Source organism: Myotis daubentonii, chromosome 3, assembly GCF_963259705.1.
Source record: "Myotis daubentonii chromosome 3, mMyoDau2.1, whole genome shotgun sequence".
In the NCBI taxonomy this organism is placed as follows: Eukaryota; Metazoa; Chordata; class Mammalia; order Chiroptera; family Vespertilionidae; genus Myotis; species Myotis daubentonii.
The window spans coordinates 86,300,328-86,324,906 of record NC_081842.1 but is presented as its reverse complement, the minus strand read 5'-3'; the positions used below and the strand labels follow the sequence as shown (position 1 = coordinate 86,324,906).

Genomic DNA, 24,579 nt, shown 5'->3' with positions numbered 1-24,579 from the left:
CAGGACAATGCTCCAACCAACTGAACCACCTGACCAGGGCATAATGAGATTATTTTTAAAATGTGATCACATGTGTGCACACATACATATGCAATAAAAAATACTCTATAAATATTAAATACAAAAGAAAACAATAAATGTCCTATAAAAAATTAAAAGGCAGTCCCATAATATCGAAAGGCTTCAAAGTGCATAGTAATGTATATTTATTATAACAGCTTATAACCAGAGAGTTTTCCAAGAATTTCCTAGGGAAATTTCTCTAACTGAATTTTGCTCTCACATGGTAAATATCTTCTTATTCTACTTTCTTTCTCTTACCTTTGCAGTGCTTTTTATTTGAAAGTAGAACAAAACCACTTTTACAAGAACATTGGTAACTTCCAGGTGTATTATCACAAATCTGACTGCAACCTCCATTTATGTTTGAGGGATTTTTGCATTCATTTATATCTAAAAACCAGAACATAAATTCTTATTAAAGTGATAAAGCCTTCAGAAAATTCCTCAGGGGGTTGATCCAGATGAGCCAAATGGGTATATCATACATACCGAATTCACACTTCTCTCCTTGCCAACCTGATTTACACTTGCAAGAGAATGTAGCCTGGCCATCTTTGCAGCTCAGATATCCGTCTTCATTGCATGGAAGAGGGTTGCATTGGTCTGGAATGGCTAAAGGAAATAGACATCTAGTTAATTTTTACCACATGCCATAGTAAATAAAATGATATACCTTTTGATAAAAATCCTGTGCATGCAATTTACCATCACTAAGATTTGGAAACAGCCTAAGTGCCCATCAGCAAATGAATGGATTAAAAAATTGTGGTTCATTTACACAATGGAATACTACGCTGTGATAAAAAAGAAGGAACTCTTACCATTTGCAGCAGCATGGATGGAACTGGAGAGCATTATGCTAAGCGAAATAAGCCAGCCAGAGAAAGATAAACATCACATGATCTCACTCAAATGTGGAATATAATGAACAACATACACTGATGAACAAAAACAGATCCAGACACAGAGAAGCATCGATCAGACCGTCAAACCTCAGAGGGAAGGCAGGGGAGGGTGGGGGTAAAGGTGGAAAGATCAACATAAGGACCTATATGCATGCATATAAGCCTAACCAATGGACACAGACACCAGGGGGGTGAGGGCATGAGCTGGGGGGTGGGGGAACAATGGGAGGATAAGGACACATATGTAATACCTTAATCAATAAAGAAAAAAATTTAAAAAAAGAAATCCTGTGCATGAAGCCTATAATAAACAAACAAAAAATTGTAAATCCTTCTTTCAAATAATACTTTTTCATAAAATATTGAGTCCATTAGACAATCTTTTTATTTTGAAAAAGGAAACTACTCTTATATTTGCAAATATATACCGTATTTTATAACTGTAACTTAGATATTTTTTCATATATATTACCATACTTGACCATTAAAACAGTTCCATGAGATATACAGGACACATAAAACTACTCTCAATATTAATAGAAAAATATTGGGGACTTCCAATTTGGGCTCAAATGGAATAACAGAGACCAGATTTATCCTCCTGCATTAGATAAATAGAACTCTGTCAAAATACATGAAATACTGGTTTTCAGACATTTAAAAAAAGGTAGCAGAGTACTGTGATCCTTAGGGGAAGGAATTTTCTTCATAAAATATCAGAGCACTTTATCACCATCTTAATGACATGCCCATTTGTTTCTTTAGTCATTTGTGGTTTCTCTCTCCTCACGGGACACTGCAGGGTCCCTGGTTCCTACACATTTCCATGCCTGCTTCTCCAGCCTTCCTAGTCAACTCAGCGAGTTCCTTCCATACTTCCCAAACAGCCCCCTCTGCTCAGGTTAGCTAGAGGAAAATTCTGTTTCTTGCAAAGAAAAACATTGTAAACCTAGCTGAAACTTAATTACCACATGTTTTTAAATGTCCTCATAAGTTCATCAAGTTGTTTTTTAAAATAGTAATAAATTAGGAATTAAAATAACAGAAAGACCAATCAGAAATTGTTATCAAATTACTTTCCTGTCCTTTGGTAAATTAAAAAACTGATAAAGTGTGAATTAAATATGTGTGTTCAAATAGATTATACTTATGTAAGTTTAACTAACTTTATATTAGAGAAAATTCAGATAAATATCTAGATATTGCCAATGCTCCATGTAAAACATTCACTGGACAAACATTCCAATCTTGCATTTTCAACTTCTTGCAATTTCCCCTTTTTCACTATGACTCTCAGGAAACTGGTAAATCAGAGATAGACAATGTACCAGGATTATCACTAGACTTTATGTGAACTTCAGAGGGAGAAGGATAATTTGGGATCATAACATTTTCCACACTTATGTTATTGATGCCAATAGTTAGGAAAATAACTTGGCTCAATTTTGATCTATTAATCAACTGTAACATTTGGTCATATTACATGATTATGCAACAATAGACAAAATAAAGCTGTTGGGAATAAAATCCTGAAATCCATGACCTAGAGCTTAGTAAACAAGGCAGACAGCTCAATAAACATTAGGTGAAAAATTCATTTTTAATAAAACAGTAGCATTTGCATATGACAAGCATTCTTTCAAATGCATTTTAAGCCAACCTCCTTGTTGGGCATAACCTTCAAGGGTACATTTGTTAATTTTTAAACATATTTACATGGGTGTACTTTTTGCAGGTTTTTGTTTGGTTTTGTTTTTAAATTGATTGTAGAGGTATTTACCCTTGACACAGCTCCTTAGATCAGAGTAGGCATTAGTTGACTGACGTGCAGCAGTGAATAATCCAGCTCGGAAGGAGCCAAGACAGCCTGTAAATACAAACAAATGTAATCTTTTTAGAGTGGGCATACTCACATGATCTGAAATCATGGTAGAAATTATGCAAAGAGGCGCATTATTTATATTCCTGTGGACTTACAGATTCAGCATTCAAAGCAAGATTGCAAAAATACGGATTCATGAAAAATCTATACATATAAAAGCCTAAGCGACCATTTGACTTGTTTGATCAGTACCTGTGATGCGCAATGACCACCAGGGGGCAGATGCTCAATAAACAGGCATGAAAACATGGAACAGACTGATGAATCTCAGAAGGAAGTGGGAAGGAGGGAGGGCGGGAAGAGATTAACCAAAGATCTTATATGCATACTAGAGCCCCGGTGCAGTGGGGTCCCTCAGCCTGGCCTGTGGGTATCAGGCTGAAACCAGCAGTCCAACATCCCCTGAGGGGTCCCAGATTGTGAGAGGGCACAGGCCAGGCCGAGGGACCCCACTGGTGCACAAATTCATGCACCGGGCCTCTAGTAGGTTTATGAAAGTTCTCTTTGGAAAAGAACCTTAAAGCCAGAAGTGAAAACATTCTTGGATTTGCAAAAGAGATTTATTGTCACACAAAAATCTCTATAGCAAAGACCTATACAGTTATCCTCAAATCTGTAGATCAGAGCCTGATTTAGAAAGTGTCTGTAATTAAGTCAATAGAATTAGTTAGTGTTTCTGGTTGCTGTAAACAACTTCCAATTGTTCCAATGTTGCATAGAGATTAACATAATAGTATTTGCCTAATGCCTCAATAGTACAAAGCAAAGCAGGTTCACTGCATTCATTTTGTTCCTCACTATAACTCTATGAAATTACATATGGCAATCTGGCAGAAATAACAGCTGAAAAAATAGAGATAAAATACTTACAGTCTTTAAAGTAACTAGGGGTCACTCAGTGCCAACAACACGTTCTTTAATAGCCACCGAAAACAACAGTATATCACTTCACTGTGTGGATAATCATCAGCTTACTGAAAAGGTGGATTTGATTATCTTTTGCTGAGAAACAAACCCTAAAATTGGTAGCTTAAAATAACTATTCTACTTTAGTCATGAATTTGTGGGTCAAATATTTAGAAAGCGTTGGGTTGTTTGTCTCTGCTGCACATCCTGGAGGATCCACCTCCAAGATAGCTTTTCATTCACAGTCCGACAGCTCAGGCTCCGTGGCATCGCTCTCTCTCCATATGGCATATCATGCTGCAGGGCTGCTCCATGTGGTTGAGTTTCCCTTAGCATGCTGGTTCTAACATGGCACTTCTTTCAGGGTAGCTAGCTTTCAAGAGGAAAAAGTGGAAGTTGCCAGGCCAACTAGGAGGCATTTTGTCACTTCCACCATTCTATTGATCGAAGCGGTCCCAGGTTCCACACAGATTCAAGGGGGAGAGGTGGCAGGCATGGACTCCATGTAGTGAATGGGAAGTGGCAAGAGGTATTGCAGAAGAGTATGTGTGATGGGAGGCATTTCTGCAGCCATTTGTGGAAGGTACAATGTATAACAGATTGATTCAGAGGCTCCATTTGAAGTCAATATGTACATTAGTATCTTACTGCTGCTGTGACAAATTACCATAACCTTAGTGCTTAAATCAACGTAAGTTTATCCTCTTACAGCTATAGGAACCAGAAGTCTAAAATTACAGTCTCAGCCGGGCTGCATCCCTTCTGGAGACTTCAAGGGAGAATTGATTTCCTTGCCTTTTTTCAGAATTTAGAAGCCACCTGCATTCCTTGGCTTGTACCAGGAAGCCTACCTTCACATCACTACCAACTTTTGCTTCATTGTTATATAACCTACTACCTACTCTGATCTCCTGACTCCCTGTATAAGGACCCTGATGATTACACTTGGTCTAGACCCGTGGTCAGCAAACCGTGGCTCACGAGCCACATGCGGCTCTTTGGCCCCTTGAGTGTGGCTCTTCCACAAAATACCACGTGTGGGCGCACACATACAGTGCGATTGAAACTTCGTGGCCCATGCGCAGAAGTCGGTATTTTGTGGAAGAGCCGGTATTGTGTGGAAGAGCCACACTCAAGGGGCCAAAGAGCCGCATGTGGCTCGCGAGCCGTGGTTTTCCGAGCCGCAGTTTGCCAACCACTGGTCTAGACTATGAAAATTCCTACACACACCCTCTATTCACCTTTTTCCTCATTAATATTATTAGGGACCAAATTATTTGATTCTCTTTTACCACCTGATATAGACACCACTGAACTACTTGTCTGAATTGGTCAATTTTAAAAAATAGTTCAAACTGCCCTAAACAAGTTTTATTGGGATTGTAGTGGAACCAGAGTCTGGCAAATTTTTCTTTTCTTTGAGAAACTACATTTGCATCTTTCTGTCTTTATATCACAGAAGATGCCATCACATAAAAATCTAAGTGTTTGTTCATTAAGTGGAAGACTATTCATACTCCCCTCTTGATGATACATTACTATTATTTGTCTTTAAAAAGCCTGTTGCTTGTAGCTTTTTATCTCTATTTCCACTCCCAATCACTCCTTATGCAATCATTCTAATTAATTAACACGCATTTTTTATTTGTATGTGTTCTTATAAAATAGATTTATAATTTTGTGTACATGAATTTTCACTTCTATAAATGGTTGTGTAATATGTATCATGTTTTCTGATATTTCTTCCTTAGCATTATATTTTTAGGATCTATCCATGCTATTATATATAACTTATTGCTCCTAACTACTAAATATTACTCATGGCATGCAATCACCATTTTAAAAATCCTCTCTATCTGCAATACTCAGATTGCTTCCAATTTCCCACCTCTATAAGCAGCACTGCAATGGGTATATCTTCATGCATGTCTCGTTAGCACATGAATAAGAAATTCTATGGAATAGATTCTAAAGGATTTCTGGAATTGCAGGATCATTAGCTAGGCATGAACTTAGGGGCTCTCCAGAGGTGCACGCCCACCATCACAGCATAAGAATTTTCATATTCTGGCTTTCTAACTGTTTCCAGAATATATATCTATAATAATAAAAGTGTAATATGCTAATTAGACCGACGTCCTTCCGAATGACCTTCTGGACAAAGCCAGGGCTGCAAAGGATGCCCGCACCCGGGTGCCAGAGGGAAGCTGGTGCCAGCAGCCGGGGGAAGGAAGGCCTACTCTTGCACAAATATTGTGCATCGGGTCTCTAATATATATATGGCTAATATGCAAAGTGTCCCCTTGGGAGTTCAACTGGGAATTTGATCGCTCGCTATGATGTGTGCTGACCACCAGGGGGCAGCACAGAACAAATGAAGGCCCTGGCCGGCAGCGGGGGAAGGGAGGCTCCAGCTGGCAGCTGGAAGGCCCCGATCAGCCCTGATCACTGGCCAGGCCTAGGGACCCTATCCATGCCTGAATTTTGTGCACCGGGCCTCTAGTGGGTAATAAAGTGACATCTCATTGTTTTTCTGATTTCCAGTGAGATGGAGCATATCTCATTTTTTTTTTAAATTGGGGTTTCTTCCCTAGCTGGTTTGGCTCAATGGACAGAGCATTGTCTTGTGGACTGAAGGGTCCTCATTTGATTCCAGTCAAGGGCACAGACCTCGGTGGCAGGCTCGATCTCCAGCCCTTGTCCAGCACATGTGGAAGTCAACCAATTGATGTGTCCCTCACCCTTCCACTCTCTCTAAAAATCAATGGGAAAATATCCTTAGGTGAGGATTAACACTAAATAAATAAGTAAATATTTTAAAAAATAAATAAAAATTGGGGTTTCCTTCTCTGAATAGTTTATTATTTTGTAGTCATTTTCCTTTTGGCACTTATCCATTGTTCATGTCGGTTTGCAAAACTTTAAACATTTATAATATCATCTCATTCTCTTACCTGTCTCTTAATCATATCCCTTTTGTCTTTTAAGAGAAGTCCTTAATTTTATTGTAATCAAATTTACCAATTATTTTGCCTTATGGTTTGTGCATTTGAGGTTTTTTTGTTCCATGCCATTGATCATAAGATATTCTCATACAGTTTTTGTTTCGTTTCAATTGTTTTACTTTATTTTAACATTAGTGTGTATTGTTATTTCACCTATGATCCATCTTTTCATTTGGTGATAGTTAGGAACCCAGATTTATTTTTCTGATTATAGTTAGCCAGTCTTTCCAACATGATCTTCTAAACAATTTAAGGTGACATATGGTATCATCTTTACCAAATATTAGGTTCCATATATAAATAGATGTTTCTAAACTCTTTAAGTTCATTAGTCTACATGTTCCTTTGACAATAGCAAGTGGTTTTGTTTCTACAGCATTGTATTATTAACTAGAGGCCTGGTGCACAAAATTCATGCATGGGGGGGCCCTCAGCCCAGCCTGCACCCTCTCCAATCTGGGACCCCTCAGGGGATGTTCGACTGCCTGCAGGGATCGGGCCTAAACTGGCAGATGGACATCCCTCTAGCAATCTAGGACCACTGGCTCCTAAACTCTTGCCTGCCTGCCTGGTTGATCACCCCTAACCCCTCTACCTGCCTGCCTGATCACCCCTAACTGCCTCTGCCTGCCTGCCAGTTTGATTACCCCTAACTGCCCCCCTGCTGGCCTGATTACCCCTACCTTGCCCCCCTGCCAGCCTGATTGCCCCAACCTTGTCTCCTGCTGACCTGATCACCCTTATCTTGGCCCCTGCCAGCCGGATTGCCCCTAACCACCTCTACCTCGGCCCGCAGCCTAAGCCTCCCTCTGCCAGAGGCAACCTGGCCGATCAGGGGAAGGTGCTGCCCCCATCACCCCACTGCTGCTGCATCACTCAATTCAAGAACATGAAATATTTTTCTATGATTTCAGTTCATCTTCTATGACCTTAAGTTCAATTAAAATTTTCCCTCTAGCTGTTTTATATATTCCTAAGATATTCGTAGATATTCTATTGGATTTTCTGCTATTGTGAATGGTATCAACTTTTTATTTTTTACTGGACTATCCTATATAATAAAGATGTAATATACAAATGGCCGTTACACAACGACCGGATCACGGATCAGCAGGAGGGTGGGGCAGTGAGCTACAAGCAGGTGATGGAGAGCTACAGGAGGGGGCAGGGCAGCAAGCTATGAGGGGGGGTGGGGGGGAGCATGGGGAGCTACAGGAGGGGACAGGGCAGCAAGCTATGGGGGGGAATGGGGAGGGCATGGGAAGCTACAGGAGGGCAGGGCAGCTGGCGGAGAGCTACAGGAGGGCAACAGCGAGCTATTGGCTACAAGCGGGCAGCAGAGAACTACAGGAGGGGACAGGGCAGCAAGCTATAAGGGGGGCACGGATTCATGTGCAGGGCTACTAGTTGTTACTGATTTTTATGGGGTAGACTCAGAACTATCTAATATTTCTTACATGTTCTAATATTTTGTCTGTGGATAATGTTTTTTCCTAGCAATATATCATCATATCAATTACAAATAATGATAGCCATAGATTTTGCCTCATGATCTATACTATTCTTACTTTTCTTTCCTTGAGTTATCTGTAACCTGAAGTGCTTCTATTTTTGCTATCAATCATAAAGAGACTATATCTAAAGTTTACCCATTAAGTATAATGTTTTGTTCTTATTTTTCCCTTCCTTTTCTTCCTTCTCTTATTCCATCCTTCCATTCTTTCTTTCTCTCATGTTGTGTGTATATCATTAGCATTACCATACATGCCAATTTACCCAGGAGAGTCCTACTTATTCTTTTTTACTTGGCATTTATCTAGTGTAATATTAGACATAAACAAAACATCAAAATTTGAAAGATAAATTACATGGTTATTCCATATATAACCTTTACAAAGCTCAGAAAGTTCTCCTATACTAGTAATTGTAGTTTGCCAAAAGTTTTTTTTATCATAATTAAGTGTTGAACTTTATCAACTACTTTTTCTGTATGAATTGAGGCACTAATAAACTATGTGGAGAATTACATTAATGGATTTTCTGATGTTAAACCTCCTTGAATTTCTGGAATAAAATCTACTTTACCATGACATTATTTTTAATATAGTTTACATCAGATTGGATGTAATTTTACTTAGAATTCATAAATGAAAAGGAATTATATTTTTATTTTCTTGCATTGTCTTTATCTGATTTTGGAATCAAGATCCACACCAGTCTTTTAAAATAAACTCACAACATAGATCTTTTTCTATTTTTCTATTTTCTAGGACAATTTTAAATGTAGAAGAACTCACTCATATAACATCTGGGTTTGGATTTGAGGGAATACAAAGGAGGAAGCTTTAAGTGGGGAGGAGGTTAACTTATTTAGTTCTCATTTATAAAATCAAGTTCTCTATTTCTTCATGTAAAATTATAGATGTTTATATATTTCTAGGAATGTGTCCATTTTATCCAGTTTCTAAATATATTTTGGTGTAGCTATTTGTAATATTTTATTTCATGATGATCTTTATTTTATTATAAATCTCATCTATATTGGGAGTTTTCAGTATTTCCCATTTTTATCCGCCACTTTGTTTTGGCATTCCCTCTTTCTTTTTCTTTGATTATTCTTACAAGAGGTCAGTCTAATTTATACTTTTCAAAGAAAGATATACTGTTTTTGTTAATCTCTCTTTTGTTTTCCATTTAACTTATTTCTATCCCTATTTTTATTATTTCCTTATTCCTTGTTACTCAGGGTTTACCTCCAAAAGTTTCTCTTGAGTGGAATGCTTAGATCATTTTTTTAAGTATTCTGATCTGTCCTCCAACTGCTGCATCAGCAGTCAGCACCCCGATTCCCATGCTAGGTCAAACCAATCTTTAGTCTACCCATGGGTTTCTCATATTTCTTGTTTTTGTTTTAAAGTTTTATTTTGTTATTATTAGTGCCTGGAATGCTAATGTTTCCCTTGAGATGATTTTAAGGGAAGTCGGCAGTCTGGGCTAATTCACCAACTTGGTAAGAACTAGAAATTAAAAATAATTTCTAATGTTTATATTTAGGCTCAGAATCTAGCATTCTTCCCACAAAGTTTCTCTCCCATTAATAGAATCTTCCACTCTATCAGGTGATATTTTAAAAGTAATATATCTGGTAGAGTCATTTATTCTATTTTCTAAGGAAAAGAACACAACTTGAAAACCCAGAGCATTGCCCAGCTGCTGTGGCTCAGTGGTTGAGCATCAACCCAGGAACCAAGAGGTCATGTTCCATTCCAGGTCAGGGCACATGCTCGGGTTTGGGGCTCAATCCCCAGTAGGTGGTGTGCAGGAGGCAGCCGATCCATGATGTTTCTCTCTCATGGATATTTCTATCTCTCTCTCCCTCTCCCCTCCTCTCTCTAAAAATTAATTTTGAAAAATCTAAAAAATAACCTGAGAAAAAATAAATATAAAAACAAACAGAGCATTTCTGTCCAAATTCCATGTTTTCAATGCAGTAATGGGGTATGTGGAGAGATTGAAGTGCTTTCTGAACCCCTGAAACTACAAATCTAAACACTGTCCAAAAAGTATGGGTTATTAGTGATCTGATCTCTTGGGTGTTCTTATCTCACGGTAAGGAGCACTATGCATGGACTGAGGTAATTAGTAAAATTACTGTTAGGATTACCATGGATAGGATTTTAAAGGTTTTTTATCAAGTAGAAAAATCTGGCCTACAAAATAAATAAATCAAATGACAGAAAAGTTTAACTTAGAGCATTTCTTTTCTGTCTTCAACAGTGGAATTAATCACATATGCCTGTGTATAAATAAGGTCCAAAATATGAAATTTGAATTAAAAAAATAAACCATAATAAGAATATATTTTATTTCATATATGGGTTGGTTAAATGATAATACTTTACATTTTAAAAAATTAACACAATAAAAAGTGTATCTCCATAAATGTACTTATTTGGTATTCCCAATAGTTCTGAAGTTAAAAAATATAGTGTACATTTAAATACAGAAGCTAAAAAGTTAAATAACTTGCATAACCTAACACAGTAGAAATGATTTAGGTCTTTAACTAGAGCCTACATCTTACTTATTTTTTTATTTGATACTTAGCTTTTCCACCATGCTGCCAAATAAGACAGGTAAAGAGAAGAGAAAGTTGGGTTGAGCCAGCAAAGAGGAAGTTGAGAAAAATAAAAGGAAAATAAAGGAAAAATGTTTTACCTAAGGAACTCCTCCAAAACACATAATATTCTATTAAAATCGTATTTATCTTTATCGAAATATACTCTGTGATCAAATGTATATATTTTCTAGAGTTTACACACCTACAGAAACAGTTTCAATACATGGACTTAAGAAATAGAGATTAACACTATGTTTTTTAATGCAAGCTTGTAACTTTTTAATATTCAAATATTGTATGTTTTAATTATAATCAAATTTCTACCTAAAATTGAGAAGCTGAAATAGTCTTATTATTCTATCTTTTCTCCACTTTAACAGTGCAAACCTGTACTTTTTGCTTTAGAAAGTGAGTCATGTATAGTCCTAGCCGGTTTGGCTCAGTGAATAGAGCTTCAGCCCACAGACTGAAGGGTACCGGGTTCGATTCTGGTCAAGGGCACGTACCTCGGTTGCAGGCTCTATCACGTGTACAGGAGGCAACCAATTAATGTGACTTTCTCACAGTGATGTTTCTCTCTCTATGCCTTTCTCTGCCCCTTCCAGTCTCTCTAAAAACCAAAGGAAAAATATCCTCGGGTGAGGATTACCAAAAATAAAAGAAAGTGAGTCAGACCATTGTGGACACTCATAAATGAAAGAGTAACTACTTCAGGACTATGAAAACGAGCACTTGGTCCTAAAAGGGTCTTCTACACAGTGGTCTTAGGCTCCTAATTGTTAATTGTCCTGAAGGGAAGATATAAGCACATACCATCATTTCAATATCAGGCTCCCGAGGAAAGGGGGGAAAGAAGAGATATACCCAATCTAAACATGGTCTCTGAAGTCTGTGCATGGGTATTCAAAAACAAACAAAAAGTGAAGCTCTAAACTATAATTAAACCCTCAAATTTCAAGAGAAAAAATAGAGTAATAGAAAGTTATTCGCAAAATTATATCAATAAATTTTAAGCTACATAGTAATTCATGTGTATCAGAGTACATTTCTACCTTTTTTTTTTTTTAGGAAGATTCATTTTTCTTTTTCACAGGGCTCGAAGCTCACGTTGGCTGGGATGAGAGTGGGATGGAAAGAGGCACCAATGGGGAGTAATCTGAGCCTAAAGAGGACAAGAGCACACCTTTGTGGGCTCCACCTACAGAGAATCCCATCAGAAAGAGGTGAGAAAATTGTACTCGACTTTAATTGCTGAGAAATGCTAACAACTATCCCAAGTAATATTAATACAAATGTTCTCATATGTCCTTAAAGCAAACTGAAACCTAGTTATCTTTAACTGATATTTAGTTGAAATCATCTCCTCTGTTTGGGTACGGAAATGACCTCACTCCTGGGAAGTCCAGAATTGTGTACCAAAGCAAAACATGGAGAGAGATACTGGAGGAAATGATAAAGTGATGTTGCCAAGGGAGAAGTTGTTAGTCATTTCAATAATTATTTATGCCACAGCTCTGGGGAGTTTTTCTTTCAGAGATATTTTCTTTTATTAAAAGATAACCCAGGACCTAAATATAACTTAGTATTAGCCCAATGACTCTATGAGAAAGACAGGAAATTGAAAAAACTAAATGTCAAAATTCCACATGGTAATTAAAGGACAATTCTAAAATTTTTCTACATAACTTTAATAAGAGAACAGCAATATTGCATATAGAATGGAATCTTCCTCCCAAGGCCAATGAAATTGTATTGGATGACATATACAAGTAGAGGACTAGACTTGATCATATCTAACTCCCTTCCATTTCTAGAATTATGTGAATAAAAGCCTTTGAACTTACCTAAATATTTTGGATAAAAATATTCCTAGAAAGAAAGAAAAATAAATAAGTTATCTTAGAAAGTTAAATTTCACTATAGAGTAAAAACAATTTTGAAATGTGTTTTTACTTTAAAGATGCAAATATGTGGAGAGAGGAGGGGAGGGGTGTAGGTGAATGTGGAGGAGGGTATAGGGGGAATAAATGGTGAAGGCGAAAAACTTTAAATATATATCTTTTTAAAGATGCAAATAAGTTACAAACAATTGTCATCTCCACATTATAAGGCTTTTTTCTATAGCAAAACATACTAGGAGTAGATAACTAATAACATTCAGCTAATCAGATGCTTAGTCTTAAGGCCATACTGATCTATTAAATTATGCTTCAAAAACTTCTAATTTGAAAACAGGTTCTATTGAAGCTATCAAATATAATCATATATGTCCCCTTTTTGTAAATCCTTTATTTTTCCCATAGAGATCAGATAACCATTTGACACATTTCATGCCATGCCGACTACACATACCAGATCCAATGCTGAATAACACTGACATCATCTGAACTGAACTGAAGCGGACATTTATCTTTTAGCATCATGAGTACAAGTAATACCTTACTTTTTAATTGGCTATGTACCAAAAGTTTGTCTGTAAATCAGTAATTTGGACTAAGAAATATACTTCACCAGAGAGAGAAAATTTTAAAAATGATTTCTAATGGGAAGGTTCTCAGGCTGGTTCACAAAAGCCTTCTTAAGCCATAATATATCTAATGTGTAACATTAGAAGCACAAGAACACCCCATGAGGAACCAGTGTTTCTACACAAAAACGTAATGAAGTGCAAATGATAATTTCATCCAACACAGAGTCAAAAGTCTTCACTGTTTCTTTCTCTCACATAGAAACCTACACACTTAGGCCTGGCCGTTTGGCTCAGTGGATGGAGCGTCGGCCTATAGACTGAAGAAACCTACACAACACATCTACTAGTTTATAAGGATAGGATCTCCCATCAAGTGACTCAGACAGCAGTGTCTTCTACAGAACAGAAGCCAGGAGGATAAGCAATAATGAATGGGTTCAAAAGGAGATTATGTGATGGCTGAAAGGAATGTATTAGGGATAATGGGGAGGTAAACAATGGGGTAGAGATTGGGAATGTGAATTAAGGTATTAGGGAAGTGGACAGTGAGTGGATGAGGCAGGATGGAAGTGAGAAGCAGTAACAAATGTTTTTTCTTTCCTTTTATTTCTCCCATTTCTTCTTTTGTCTGTCATATCTTTCTCTTTTGTCAATGAGACCTCCATCAGAATGAGTGGAGAGAAAAAAATATTCATGAGTTCCCTTCCCTACTATCTTCCCTTCACTCCATTATGGTCTTTGGCCTCGCTCCCTATTTGCTACTCAGATGCTAACATAATCAAGTATTTATGTATGAGTGATACAGTATGATATCTCAGCCATGCACACTTGCTTTAAAACGTTCCAGCAAACAAAACAAAATTAGAGTGGGCATAGTAGAAAACAGGTAAAACAAGTATGGTAGATTACTGATCATTGTTGAAGTAAAGGGAAGGTATATTGGGGTTTATTATATTGTTTTCTGTATTTTGGTATATATTTTAAATTTCTATAATAAAAATAAAGGTGTGTGTATCTATTTCCTAAAAAATAAGAATACTCTGTATATTGTATGGAAGAAAATATTTTTCTCTTGCCAAGTGCTTATCCACAAAAGCAACAGAATTAAGAGAAACATTTTGCTTCAATCCCAGAGAGTATTAAAAATGAATCTTTAGGTACCTTGGAAAAAATTCCTTTTGAACCTATAAAGGTAGGTGGAGGTAAAAGAATTAAAGAGAACACAACCTATTACTGTCTTGGACAAGTTCTCCAACTATAGAGATAATTCTTCCTCGTTATCTCATGGTCCTAAGAGCCATGGGAGAGGTAAAGGAGGGCCTTTGTATATATGTTCTTCCTCATTTCCTTTTGGTTATATAGTTCATCTCAGAAAAGAAAATATCTGAGGTGACCATGAAGGTTATCAAACTTGAATTCTTAGAGGCACTGTTTGTACTGCCACCTGCAGTATATTTTGGAGAATATCCTGGCCTGGGAAGTAAGAGGACTAAAGATAAGGTCATATTTCTGCATATTCAGGGATGTTTATGGTTAGATTTTTGTAAACTAACTTGGAAAAATTAATCACTAAGATGTAAATTCTAACCCTGGGAATGACTGATGATATAAAATGGCTCAGGAAAGTTCTTAAGGATTTATGGAATAAATCAAAATATACTCAGGAAATACAGTGCTGAGAGAATTCATTTTTTTTGTTTGTTTTAATATATTTTATTGATTTTTTTACTGAGAGGAAGGGAGAGAGACAGAGAGTTAGAAACATCAATGAGAGAGAAACATCGATCGGCTGCCTCCTGCACACCCCCCACTGGAGATGTGCCCACAACCAAGGTACATGCTCTTGACCGGAATCGAACCTGGGACCCTTCAGTCCACAGGCCGACGCTCTATCCACTGAGCCAAACCGGCTAGTGCCTGAGTGAATTCTTCAGTAAGGATTCACAGAGTACCTATTATGTACCAAGCTCTAGATTAAAGGCTGGTTAAAAATGCCTGGAGATATTTAATTAAGTGTAGTGATAACAATGCAATCACATGTTGGTACCCACCCATGTCTGTACATGTGCGCACACAAACATGCACACACATTATATTTAAGATGTCTTCCCTCCCTACCCCATATTACCAAGTTATGGTTGGAAGAAAGTATTTACAAACCATGAGGTTGATACTATTTGCTGGTAGTATTTAATTTATAATTAAATTATAGATTGGTTAGAGCACATTGCTTTTGGCAATAGTGTCTTCCTGACTAGTCCACCTTCCTTTGAAGATATTTCCTTCTGAAATACTTCAATGGTTACATGTGAAATGTGATATATACACAATTACTTAACATTAAAAAGGAACACAGAGGAACACAGACTCAAGCTGGAACTGTTCTGTCTACAATTGTATGACTAGCTGTGCTAACGTTAATTGTCATGAGCTCTTACCGTTTCAGGGTAATTTTCAAAGATCTCCCTGGCTTCTTCTTTATTGCACAGTTCTTCGATGCACTCTCTTTCAAGATTACCCGGTTTGACTTCTTCAAAGGGATGATTTGCTCGGCGTTTCCTAACCAGAACTTGTGAAGCATGTTGCTTTGACAAAACTGAAGGAAAAAAATAAGTTTATATAAAGAAATATTTCATTTCTCCACCTAAAATATGTTATTTTTTAAACAATCCTATATAATAAAAGCCTAATATGCTAAGTGTCCGACCATACGTTCAACCATTTGGCCAGTTGCTATAACATGCACTGACCACCAGGGGGCAGATGCTCCAACCAGTAAGTTAACTTGCTGCTGGGGTCCAGCCGATCGGGACTGGGCAAGACGGGCCAGAAACGTCCTGGAGCCCTCCCGTGGTCTCTCCCCAGCCCCAATCGTGCACCAGTGGGGTCCCTCATCCTGGCCTGTGCCCTCTCGCAATCCAGGACCCCTTTGGAGATGTTAAAGAGCCAGTTTTGGCCCAATCCCTATAGGCCAGGCCGAAGAACCCCACTGGTGCACAAATCCATGCAGCAGACCTCTAGTGATAATTAGAACCATTTTCTGCCTTTGAATTGTATGACATTTAAAATCAGTATGGTTGAACTGAAAAAAAAGTGCAGATATATAGCACTTTGATAACAACTCAAAGAGTAGGTCTGGTGTCCAACTATAGCATTAGTATAATGATCTACACAAATTTTTCATGCTCATGCTGGAGGTCATACATACCAGATGATACTTCTGTTTATCTTATAACTACATTGGAAATAGCATCATGCTGAAATGACTATGTAAAAAGTCATAGCTATCCCATCTTGAAAGCCACTTTCTTAATTTTAATGAAAAACTCACATGACCACTAAAGCAGAAGTATAGTCCAATCAGCTACTTAAAACATATTTAATAGGCTAACACAATTATTCATACAAACAGGAAGCTAAAAATTCATGGTAAAAGCAAGCCCGTACAGAAGACTCTAGAATCCACAGAGACTAATCCTGGCATGCCCTCTATGGCCTTCTTCATCCTCTAATGACAGGCATTTCAATCGTATCAGAAATGCTCCCATTTCTTTGCTCCACTTGGCACAGCTGTCCTCCCATTCTTTCACACTCACACCAATCAGGCTTTTCTGTGTGACTCTAACCATGCTGCTTTTATCAAGATCCTGATACGAGCTCTAAAGGTTAATTATCAGTCCTCATCTTCCATGACCTACAAGTATTATTTGACAGCCTTGATTATTGCTTCGTGGACACAATATTTAAACCTAACTTACAGATCATAAGGCAGTTTTCATTATTCTTGTATCTCATTCATTGACCAGACCCAGACCCCTTTTACTGATCTGTAAATATTGGTTATTTGAGGTTTCATGGCTATATCCTAATGATACATTATATCTCTAGCTAGAGCCTCCCTCCGCACTTCAGATCATATGTCCAATTGGCTATTGGACATCTCTTGGATGACCAAAAATCTCAAATATGGCATCATAAAAGTGAACTTTTAATTTCCACACTCCATCTGAGTGCCTCCACTTGACCTCTCAATTGATGGTAATTTCTAGAGCTCAGACAAAATATCTTGAAATAATCCTTCATTCCCCCTTCCCCTCTCCTCCTACCTCAAAACCCAATTCTACATCATCACAAAATCCTCTCAGCTTTCTCTTTAGGGCTTATAAAACAGCCCTAGCCAGTTTGGCTCAATGGATGGAGCATCAGCCTGTGAACTGAAGGGTCCTAGTTTCGACTCTGGTCAAGGGCACATCTTGGTTGCAGGCTCCTCCCTGAACTGGGCCCTGGTTGGGGTGTGTGCAGGAGGCAACCAATGTGTTTCTCTCACACTGATACTTCTGTCTTTCCCTCTCTTTTCCACTCTCTCTAAAAATCAATGGAAAAAATATCCTCAGCTGAGGATTAAAAATAAGTAAATAAATAAATACTTATAAAACATATGATCACTTCTCACCACCTCAACAGTCATTACTGGTGTATGTTTTCATTTTAAAACTTCCATAATTAAGTTAATAAAACATGTTCTTTAACCAACTATGAGTCAAGATTTTAAAAAATCAGGCAACACTATCTGTGACACTTGAATATGTGAAAAAGATTAGTTTTTACAAAGTTATTTAAAATGTTGGGAATTTCTTTAGTTGTCATTTCCAGTTTGAGATATGATTGATATATAACACTGTATTAGTTTTAGGTGCACGTTTTATATCATTATATAGAACTAATATATATAATGTACTAGTAATCAGTAGGTTTACTAGTGCATGGGGGTGGGGGGCATCCCTCAGCCGGCCTGCATCCTCTCTAATCTGGGGACCCCTCGGGGGATATCTGACTCCGGTTACATTCCTCTCGCAATCTGGGACCTCTGGCTCTTAACCGCTCACCTGCCTGCCTGCCCAATACCCCTAAGCACTCTGCCTGCCGGCCTGCTCACCCCCAACTGTCCCCCCGCCAGCCTGCTCGCCCCCAACTGCCCCCCCGCCAGCCTGCTCGCCCCCAACTGCCCTACCCTGGCAGCCTCTTGGCCCCCAACTGCCTTCCCCTGCCGACCTCATGGCTCCCAACTGCCCTCCCTGGCTGGCCTGATGGCCCCCAACTGCCCTCCCTGGCTGGTCTCCCGGAAGGTCTCCCAGTCTAATTAGCATATTACCCTTTTATTAGTATACATTATACTTTGGCTAATCTCATTAATTAATATAATTAAAATGACTAATGTATTACATTTTCCTATTTGGTATTATAACACTTATTTTATTGTTTAAAAATATTTAATGGTATCATATAAAGACTATGTAAGAAAAAAACAGAAAGCAAACAAAAAAATTTTTAAGTAGTTGAATAATGCCCTGACCGGTTTGGCTCAGTGGATAGAGCGTCATCGGCCTGCGGACTGAAGGGTCCCGGGTTCGATTCCGGTCAGGGGCATGTGCCTTGGTTGCGGGCACATCTCCTGCGGGGGGTGTGCAGGAGGCAGCTGATTGATGTTTCTAGCTCTCTATCCCTCTCCCTTCCTCTCTGTACAAATAAAAATATATTTTAAAAAAAATAATAAATAAATAAATTGTTGAATAACAACAAAAATGACATAACAAAATTCATTATAACTTTATATATATATAAACTCTCACCACAATAAGTTTAGTTAACATCCATCACTTCACATAGTTTCAATTTCTTTTATTTTTTAGCTCTATTTTTAAACTGATAAGAACAGATACTACACTTGATCTTAGCCAAAAGGCCGAGAAGCGATTAGCTCTATTTTTATTGTCAACACTATTACAGATGTCCCATTTCCCCCCTTTGCCCACCTCCTTCCAGCCTCAGCCCCATCACTGCCCTCTGGCTATCACCACAATGCTGTCTCTATGGGTTATGCATATATATGTTCTTTGGCTAATCTCTTCACCTTCTTTCATCCAGTCCCCTTCTCCCCCCTCATCTCTGACAACTATCAGTCTATTCCATGTTTCCATGCCTCTAGACTTACTTTGTTCATCAGTTTATTTTATTCATTAGATTCCACATATAAATAGGATTATATGGTATTTGTCTTTCTTTGACTTATTTCACTCAGCATAATACTTTCCAGGTCCATCCATGCTGTCACAAAAGGAAATATTTCCTTCTTAAAATCTGAGGAATTTAACTAATTAACTAATATTATTCAATATTGTGACAAACCAATACTATGTAATATTTGTCTACCTTTAAAAAATAAGTAATATAATTAAATATGACTAATGTATTACATTTTCCTATTTGGTATTATAACACTTATTTTATTGTTTAAAAATATTTAATGGCATCATATAAAGACTATGCAAGAAAAAAACAGAAGGCAAAGAAAAAAATTTTTAAATAGTTGGATAACAACAAAAATGACATAACAAAATTCAACATCAAGCAACAGATTGGAGGGAAATAGCCGCATCATATAGCTGACGTCTAAGCTCCAAGGGCCCTTCCTTTGCCTCTATAACTTGTTTCCTAAGCCCATTTCTTCTACAAATTACTTCTTTTACCTCTTGTGATTTTCCCAATAAATGTTCTCTTATGGTTTGAATCTCGATTGTGAATAGTACTTTCCTAGCCAGAACTCAAGGACAAGGTTGCGGAACCCAGGTCCAGTCTGACCCCACTGGGCTAACACCTGGTGCCAATCTCACCACCCACAACAGAAATAACGGCTCTCAATGGCTCACAGGGGAAGGCTAAGGAAATATCAGGCTCTCCTCCTCAACTCTCTTGCCTTAACTTGAAGGTCTTCCAAACTTTTAGTCCTGCCACCCTCCTACCAATAAATACAGAAAAACAAGTCACACACGAATCCATAGAAACTACTGAACAATTACATTCAAGCAGGCCTGCCATAAAAGATGAACTTTTACCTCATCTTGAAGCAGAAGAGTTTATAGATGGCAGAAGTTTTATACAAGACTAGAGGCCTGGTGCACGAATTTGTGCACGGTGGGGTCCCTTGGGGTGGCCTACGGGGATCAGCCCCCAGCTCGTGCCCCCAGGCTCACAGCCCAAGCTTGCACCCCCAGCCTTGCAGCCCTGCCTGGCACCCCACCATGGCCTGGTGCCACCCCCTCACCTGCTCCACCATCCTGCCTGTGGGTCGATCGATTGCAGCTGGGCCCCTGCCTGGCTGCCTCAGTGCCTGGGAGCCGGGCGGTGACCCCACCCCCCACTGCCGCCGCTGGTCACCATCTGCGGGGCAATTGGAGGGGCGACTGGGCCCCCACTTGCACCCACCTTGGCCTGGTGCTGCCCGCTCACCTGCTCCACCATCCCGCCACGGTCCCACTCTTGTTGGGGCCCTTTGGGGCCGGCAGCGCCTCTACTGCCACCCATTGCAGTGCCACGTTGCCGATGCCCACCATGTTCCACGCTGCCCCCGGTGGTCAGCAGATGTCATAGCGAGCAGCTGAACTCCCGGTCGAACTCCCGGTTGAACAATTTGCATATTAAGCTTTTATAATAAAGGATGGGGTCAGAAGGGCTGGGTATGCCATTAACAGTCTTCAGGAAACAAGAGGCAAAACCCCTGTCTCCCACTAGTTGGGCCCAAAAAGCTGAACTCATAGCACTCACTGGAGTCTTATAATTAGAGAAAAACCTGTTCCCCAACCTCCCTCGGCCCCTAAAAGGCCCTCCTACACCACAGAGGAAGTCTCTTGGGCCTTACAAAATGAAATACAATTGTCTTGATCCCAACTACAACCAGACCGAAGGGCCCACATCAGATCCTAGTAAGCACCCCAACTCCAGTAAAGCTCACAGCGATAGCCAGTTGGGCTCACTTATCTCAAATTTAACCTGTTTCTTGTGAGTCCCCACAGAAACTACAACCTAAGACCTATTTTTGTAAGCCCATCAAAGACCTCAAACTCCTCTTCAAGAAACAAAAATCTGTTACACAAAAATCTGCTCCACCATCCCGCCTGTGGATCAATCGATTGGGGCTGGGCCCCCTGCCTGGCTGCCTTAGTGCCTGGGAGCCGGGCTGTAAAAACCATCAGGGTTTGGGACTGAGTGAAGCTGAAGCTATAGAGCAGGGGTGGGGAAACTTTTTGACTCGAGGGTCACAATGGGTTCTTAAACTGGACCAGAGGGCCGGAACAAAAGCATGGATGGAGTGTTTGTGTGAACTAATATAAATTCAAAGTAAACATCATTACATAAAAGGGTATGGTCTTTTTTTTTTAGTTTTATTCATTTCAAACGGGCCGGACCCGGCCCACGGGCCGTAGTTTGCCCACGGCTGCTATAGAGCCTCACAGAGTTCCTCTTAAAGGGTTGGCGCATAAACTTACAGGGTCCTGCTTCCTCCAGCACTCAGGGGTTGCATTGGAGGATCCAGAGACATATGGGGAGGAACTGGATTGTCTGGCATCCGGGAAGGAACTTGGGGGCAGCATTCTCCCAGACTGGGGTGCTCACAGGGATTATTGTTCCTGTGTTGGGACCTCCCCATTGCAGAGCTGACTGACAGCTATATCTGAGTTTCCAGAAGCATGGCCCATACTGTTCACTCCACCCTGGTGATTCCCTGAGACCCTCCCCATCCAATTTGCAGCCCACCCAAGCTGTTTGCAGAGTCTTTTCCATATGAATGGCCTGTCCCAGCTCAGCCTTCACTCTTTTAAAAAAAACCTCTCAAACAAGCAGCAGCTGGCTTCAGCATGCCCCAAACCTATCAATAAGAGGCCCAAGACCCAGCACCAGCACCAGCCTGCCTTGCTTCACAGCTGGGCTTCACCTGGGCACTTCCAAACCCAATACAAATAGGAGGAATCTGCAGATCTCTCTGTAGCTCCTGCTGGATGCCCCAGGCAGTGGCTGATTTTGCACCTCACTGGAGACCCAAGAGACAATGCATCCGGTGGACAGCTTCAGACAATACCAGATTACAACTCTACACATCCACACACGACATACTCAATAGGCAGATTTGGTGAGCACCAAAGCCCCACTGAAGCAAGTCCTGCCCCATATGGGTGTCTCCTGCACAGCAGCTCTTCTGCTGTAGTTGCAGCTGGTTCTCACAGCCAATTGGCCTAGAGGTCAATTCTTCCCAGTGATGCCAACAGCAATGAAGGCTCAACTACAACAAGAATGTACACACGCCCCACACAGGGGTGCAACTAGAGGGCCCAGCTCAGATGACTGGGGAGGCTGAGCCACTGGACCCTACTGGGCTCCCTACTACACAAAGACCAACTCTACCAATTCCAGGAGACATAGCAGCTCTACCCAATACTTAGAAACAGGCACAGCAAAGCAGCCAAAATGTGGAGACAAAGAAACATGTCACAAATGAAAGAAATGGAAGCAAGCAAACTACTAGTACAGAATTCAAAACAATGGTTATAAGGTTGCTCAAGGATCTTAATGAGAGCTTTAAGGGACTTAGTGAGCTTTTCAAGAATCTTAGTGAGAATTTCAAAGACATGACAAAGAACCACTCAGAAATTAAGCATACACTAACTGAAATAAAGAATAATTTACAGGGATTCAACAGTAGAGGATTCCGAGAATCAAATAAACAATTTGGAATATGAAGTCTCAAAAAAAAACACAATCAGAAGAGCAAAAAGAAAAAAGAATCCAAAAGTTGAAGAGAGTATAAGGAGCCTCTGGGACAACTTCATGTATACCAACGTTCAGATTATGGGGGTGCTAAAAGGAGAAGAGAGAGAGCAAGATATTGACAACCTATTTGAAGAAATAATAACAGAAAACTTCCCCTGGTGAAAGAAATAGACTTTCAAGTCCAGGAAGCACAGAGTCCCAAACAAGAAGAACCCAAAGAGGCCTACACCAAGACACATCATATTTAAAATGACAAAGGTTAAAGACAAAGAGAGAATCTTAAAAGAAGCAAGAGAAGCCCTAGTGGGCTCAGTGGATAGAGCATCGGCCTGCAGACTGAAGGGTCCCGGGTTCGGTTCTGATCAAGGGCACATGCCCAGTTTCGGGCTCAAAGCCCAGTAGGGGGCATGCAGGAGGCAGCCAATCAATGATTCTCTCTCATCATTGATGTTACTCTCTCTCGCTCGCTCTCTCTCTCTCTCTCCCCCCTTCTCTGAAATCAATAAAAACATTTTTTTTTTTTAAAGCAGCAAGAGAAAAGCAGTAAGTTACCTATAAGGAAGCACCCATATGACTGTCACCTGAATTCTCAACAGAAACTTTGCAGGCCAAAAGAAATTGGCAAGAAATATTCAAATTGGTGAATAGCAAGGACCTTCAACCAAGATTACTCTACCCAGCAGAACTATCATTTAGAATTGAAGGTCAAATTAAACTTTTGTTTGACCCAGTGATCCCACTTCTGGGAATATATCCTAAAAACCCCAAAACACCAACCAAAAAAATTGGATTATCTACAATAGCTAAGATTTGGAAACAGTCCAAGTGCCCATCAGTGGATGAATCGATAAAAAAGCTTATGGGACATTTATACTATGGAGTACTATGCAGCTGTTAAAAAAGAGGACTCTCTTACCCTGTGGGACAGCATGGATGGACCGGGAAAATATTATGCGAAGTGAAATAAACCAAACTGAGAAAGATAAATATCACATGATCTCACTTATTTGTAGAATCTAATGAACAAAAGGAACTGACCAACAAAATAAGACCCCAAACAGGGAGGCATGGAACAGACTAACATATCTCAATGTGGGATTAGGGGGACGAGAAGAGATAAACCAAAGAATTTATATAGTTATATACATAGCCCATGGACATGGGCAATAGGGTGGTGAAGACTTGGTGGGGGGGGGGGGTAGGTAAGGGTTGGGAGGAAGGGGGAAAGAGGGGGAGGGAAATGGGAGATATCTGTAATACTATCAATAATAAAAAAATATATATCTACACTAATAAAAGAGAAACATGGTAATTGGTGTACGACCGCTACCCTTTTCATTGGCTAATCAACGATATATGCAAATTAACTGTCAGCCAAGATGGCTGCCGGCAGCCAGGCAGCTTGAAAATAACATGAGGCTTGGTTGCCTCAGTGACGGAGGAAACCAACGTTCCCCGCCTGCTGCTGCAGGCCTCTGAGCCGGCAGTTTAAGAAACTCTGTAACAAATACCACCGGACGTCAGCCAGCAGATTCACAACATTGTAAGCAAAGGCCAGAAACCTACTTTCAGCCAGAGGCCTAAGAGCTGGAGCCAAGCCTCAAAGCTAAAGCTGGCCCAGAATA

General features: G+C 39.6%; 1 protein-coding gene and 1 pseudogene across 1 annotated transcript in view; both read right to left on the bottom strand.

Annotated features, from left to right (window-relative positions):
• Window positions 1-24,579, bottom strand: part of PROS1 (protein S) — an 81,585-nt gene that overhangs the window by 43,281 nt on the left and 13,725 nt on the right. The window contains exons 2-6 of the mRNA XM_059688050.1: window positions 15,790-15,947; window positions 12,726-12,750; window positions 2,749-2,835; window positions 553-675; window positions 322-453 (exon numbers count right to left, since the gene is read on the bottom strand). Coding sequence (XP_059544033.1) covers window positions 322-453; window positions 553-675; window positions 2,749-2,835; window positions 12,726-12,750; window positions 15,790-15,947 — 525 coding nt within the window. The remainder of the gene's footprint in view (window positions 1-321; window positions 454-552; window positions 676-2,748; window positions 2,836-12,725; window positions 12,751-15,789; window positions 15,948-24,579) is intronic.
• Window positions 18,970-19,106, bottom strand: LOC132231943 (U2 spliceosomal RNA; annotated as a pseudogene).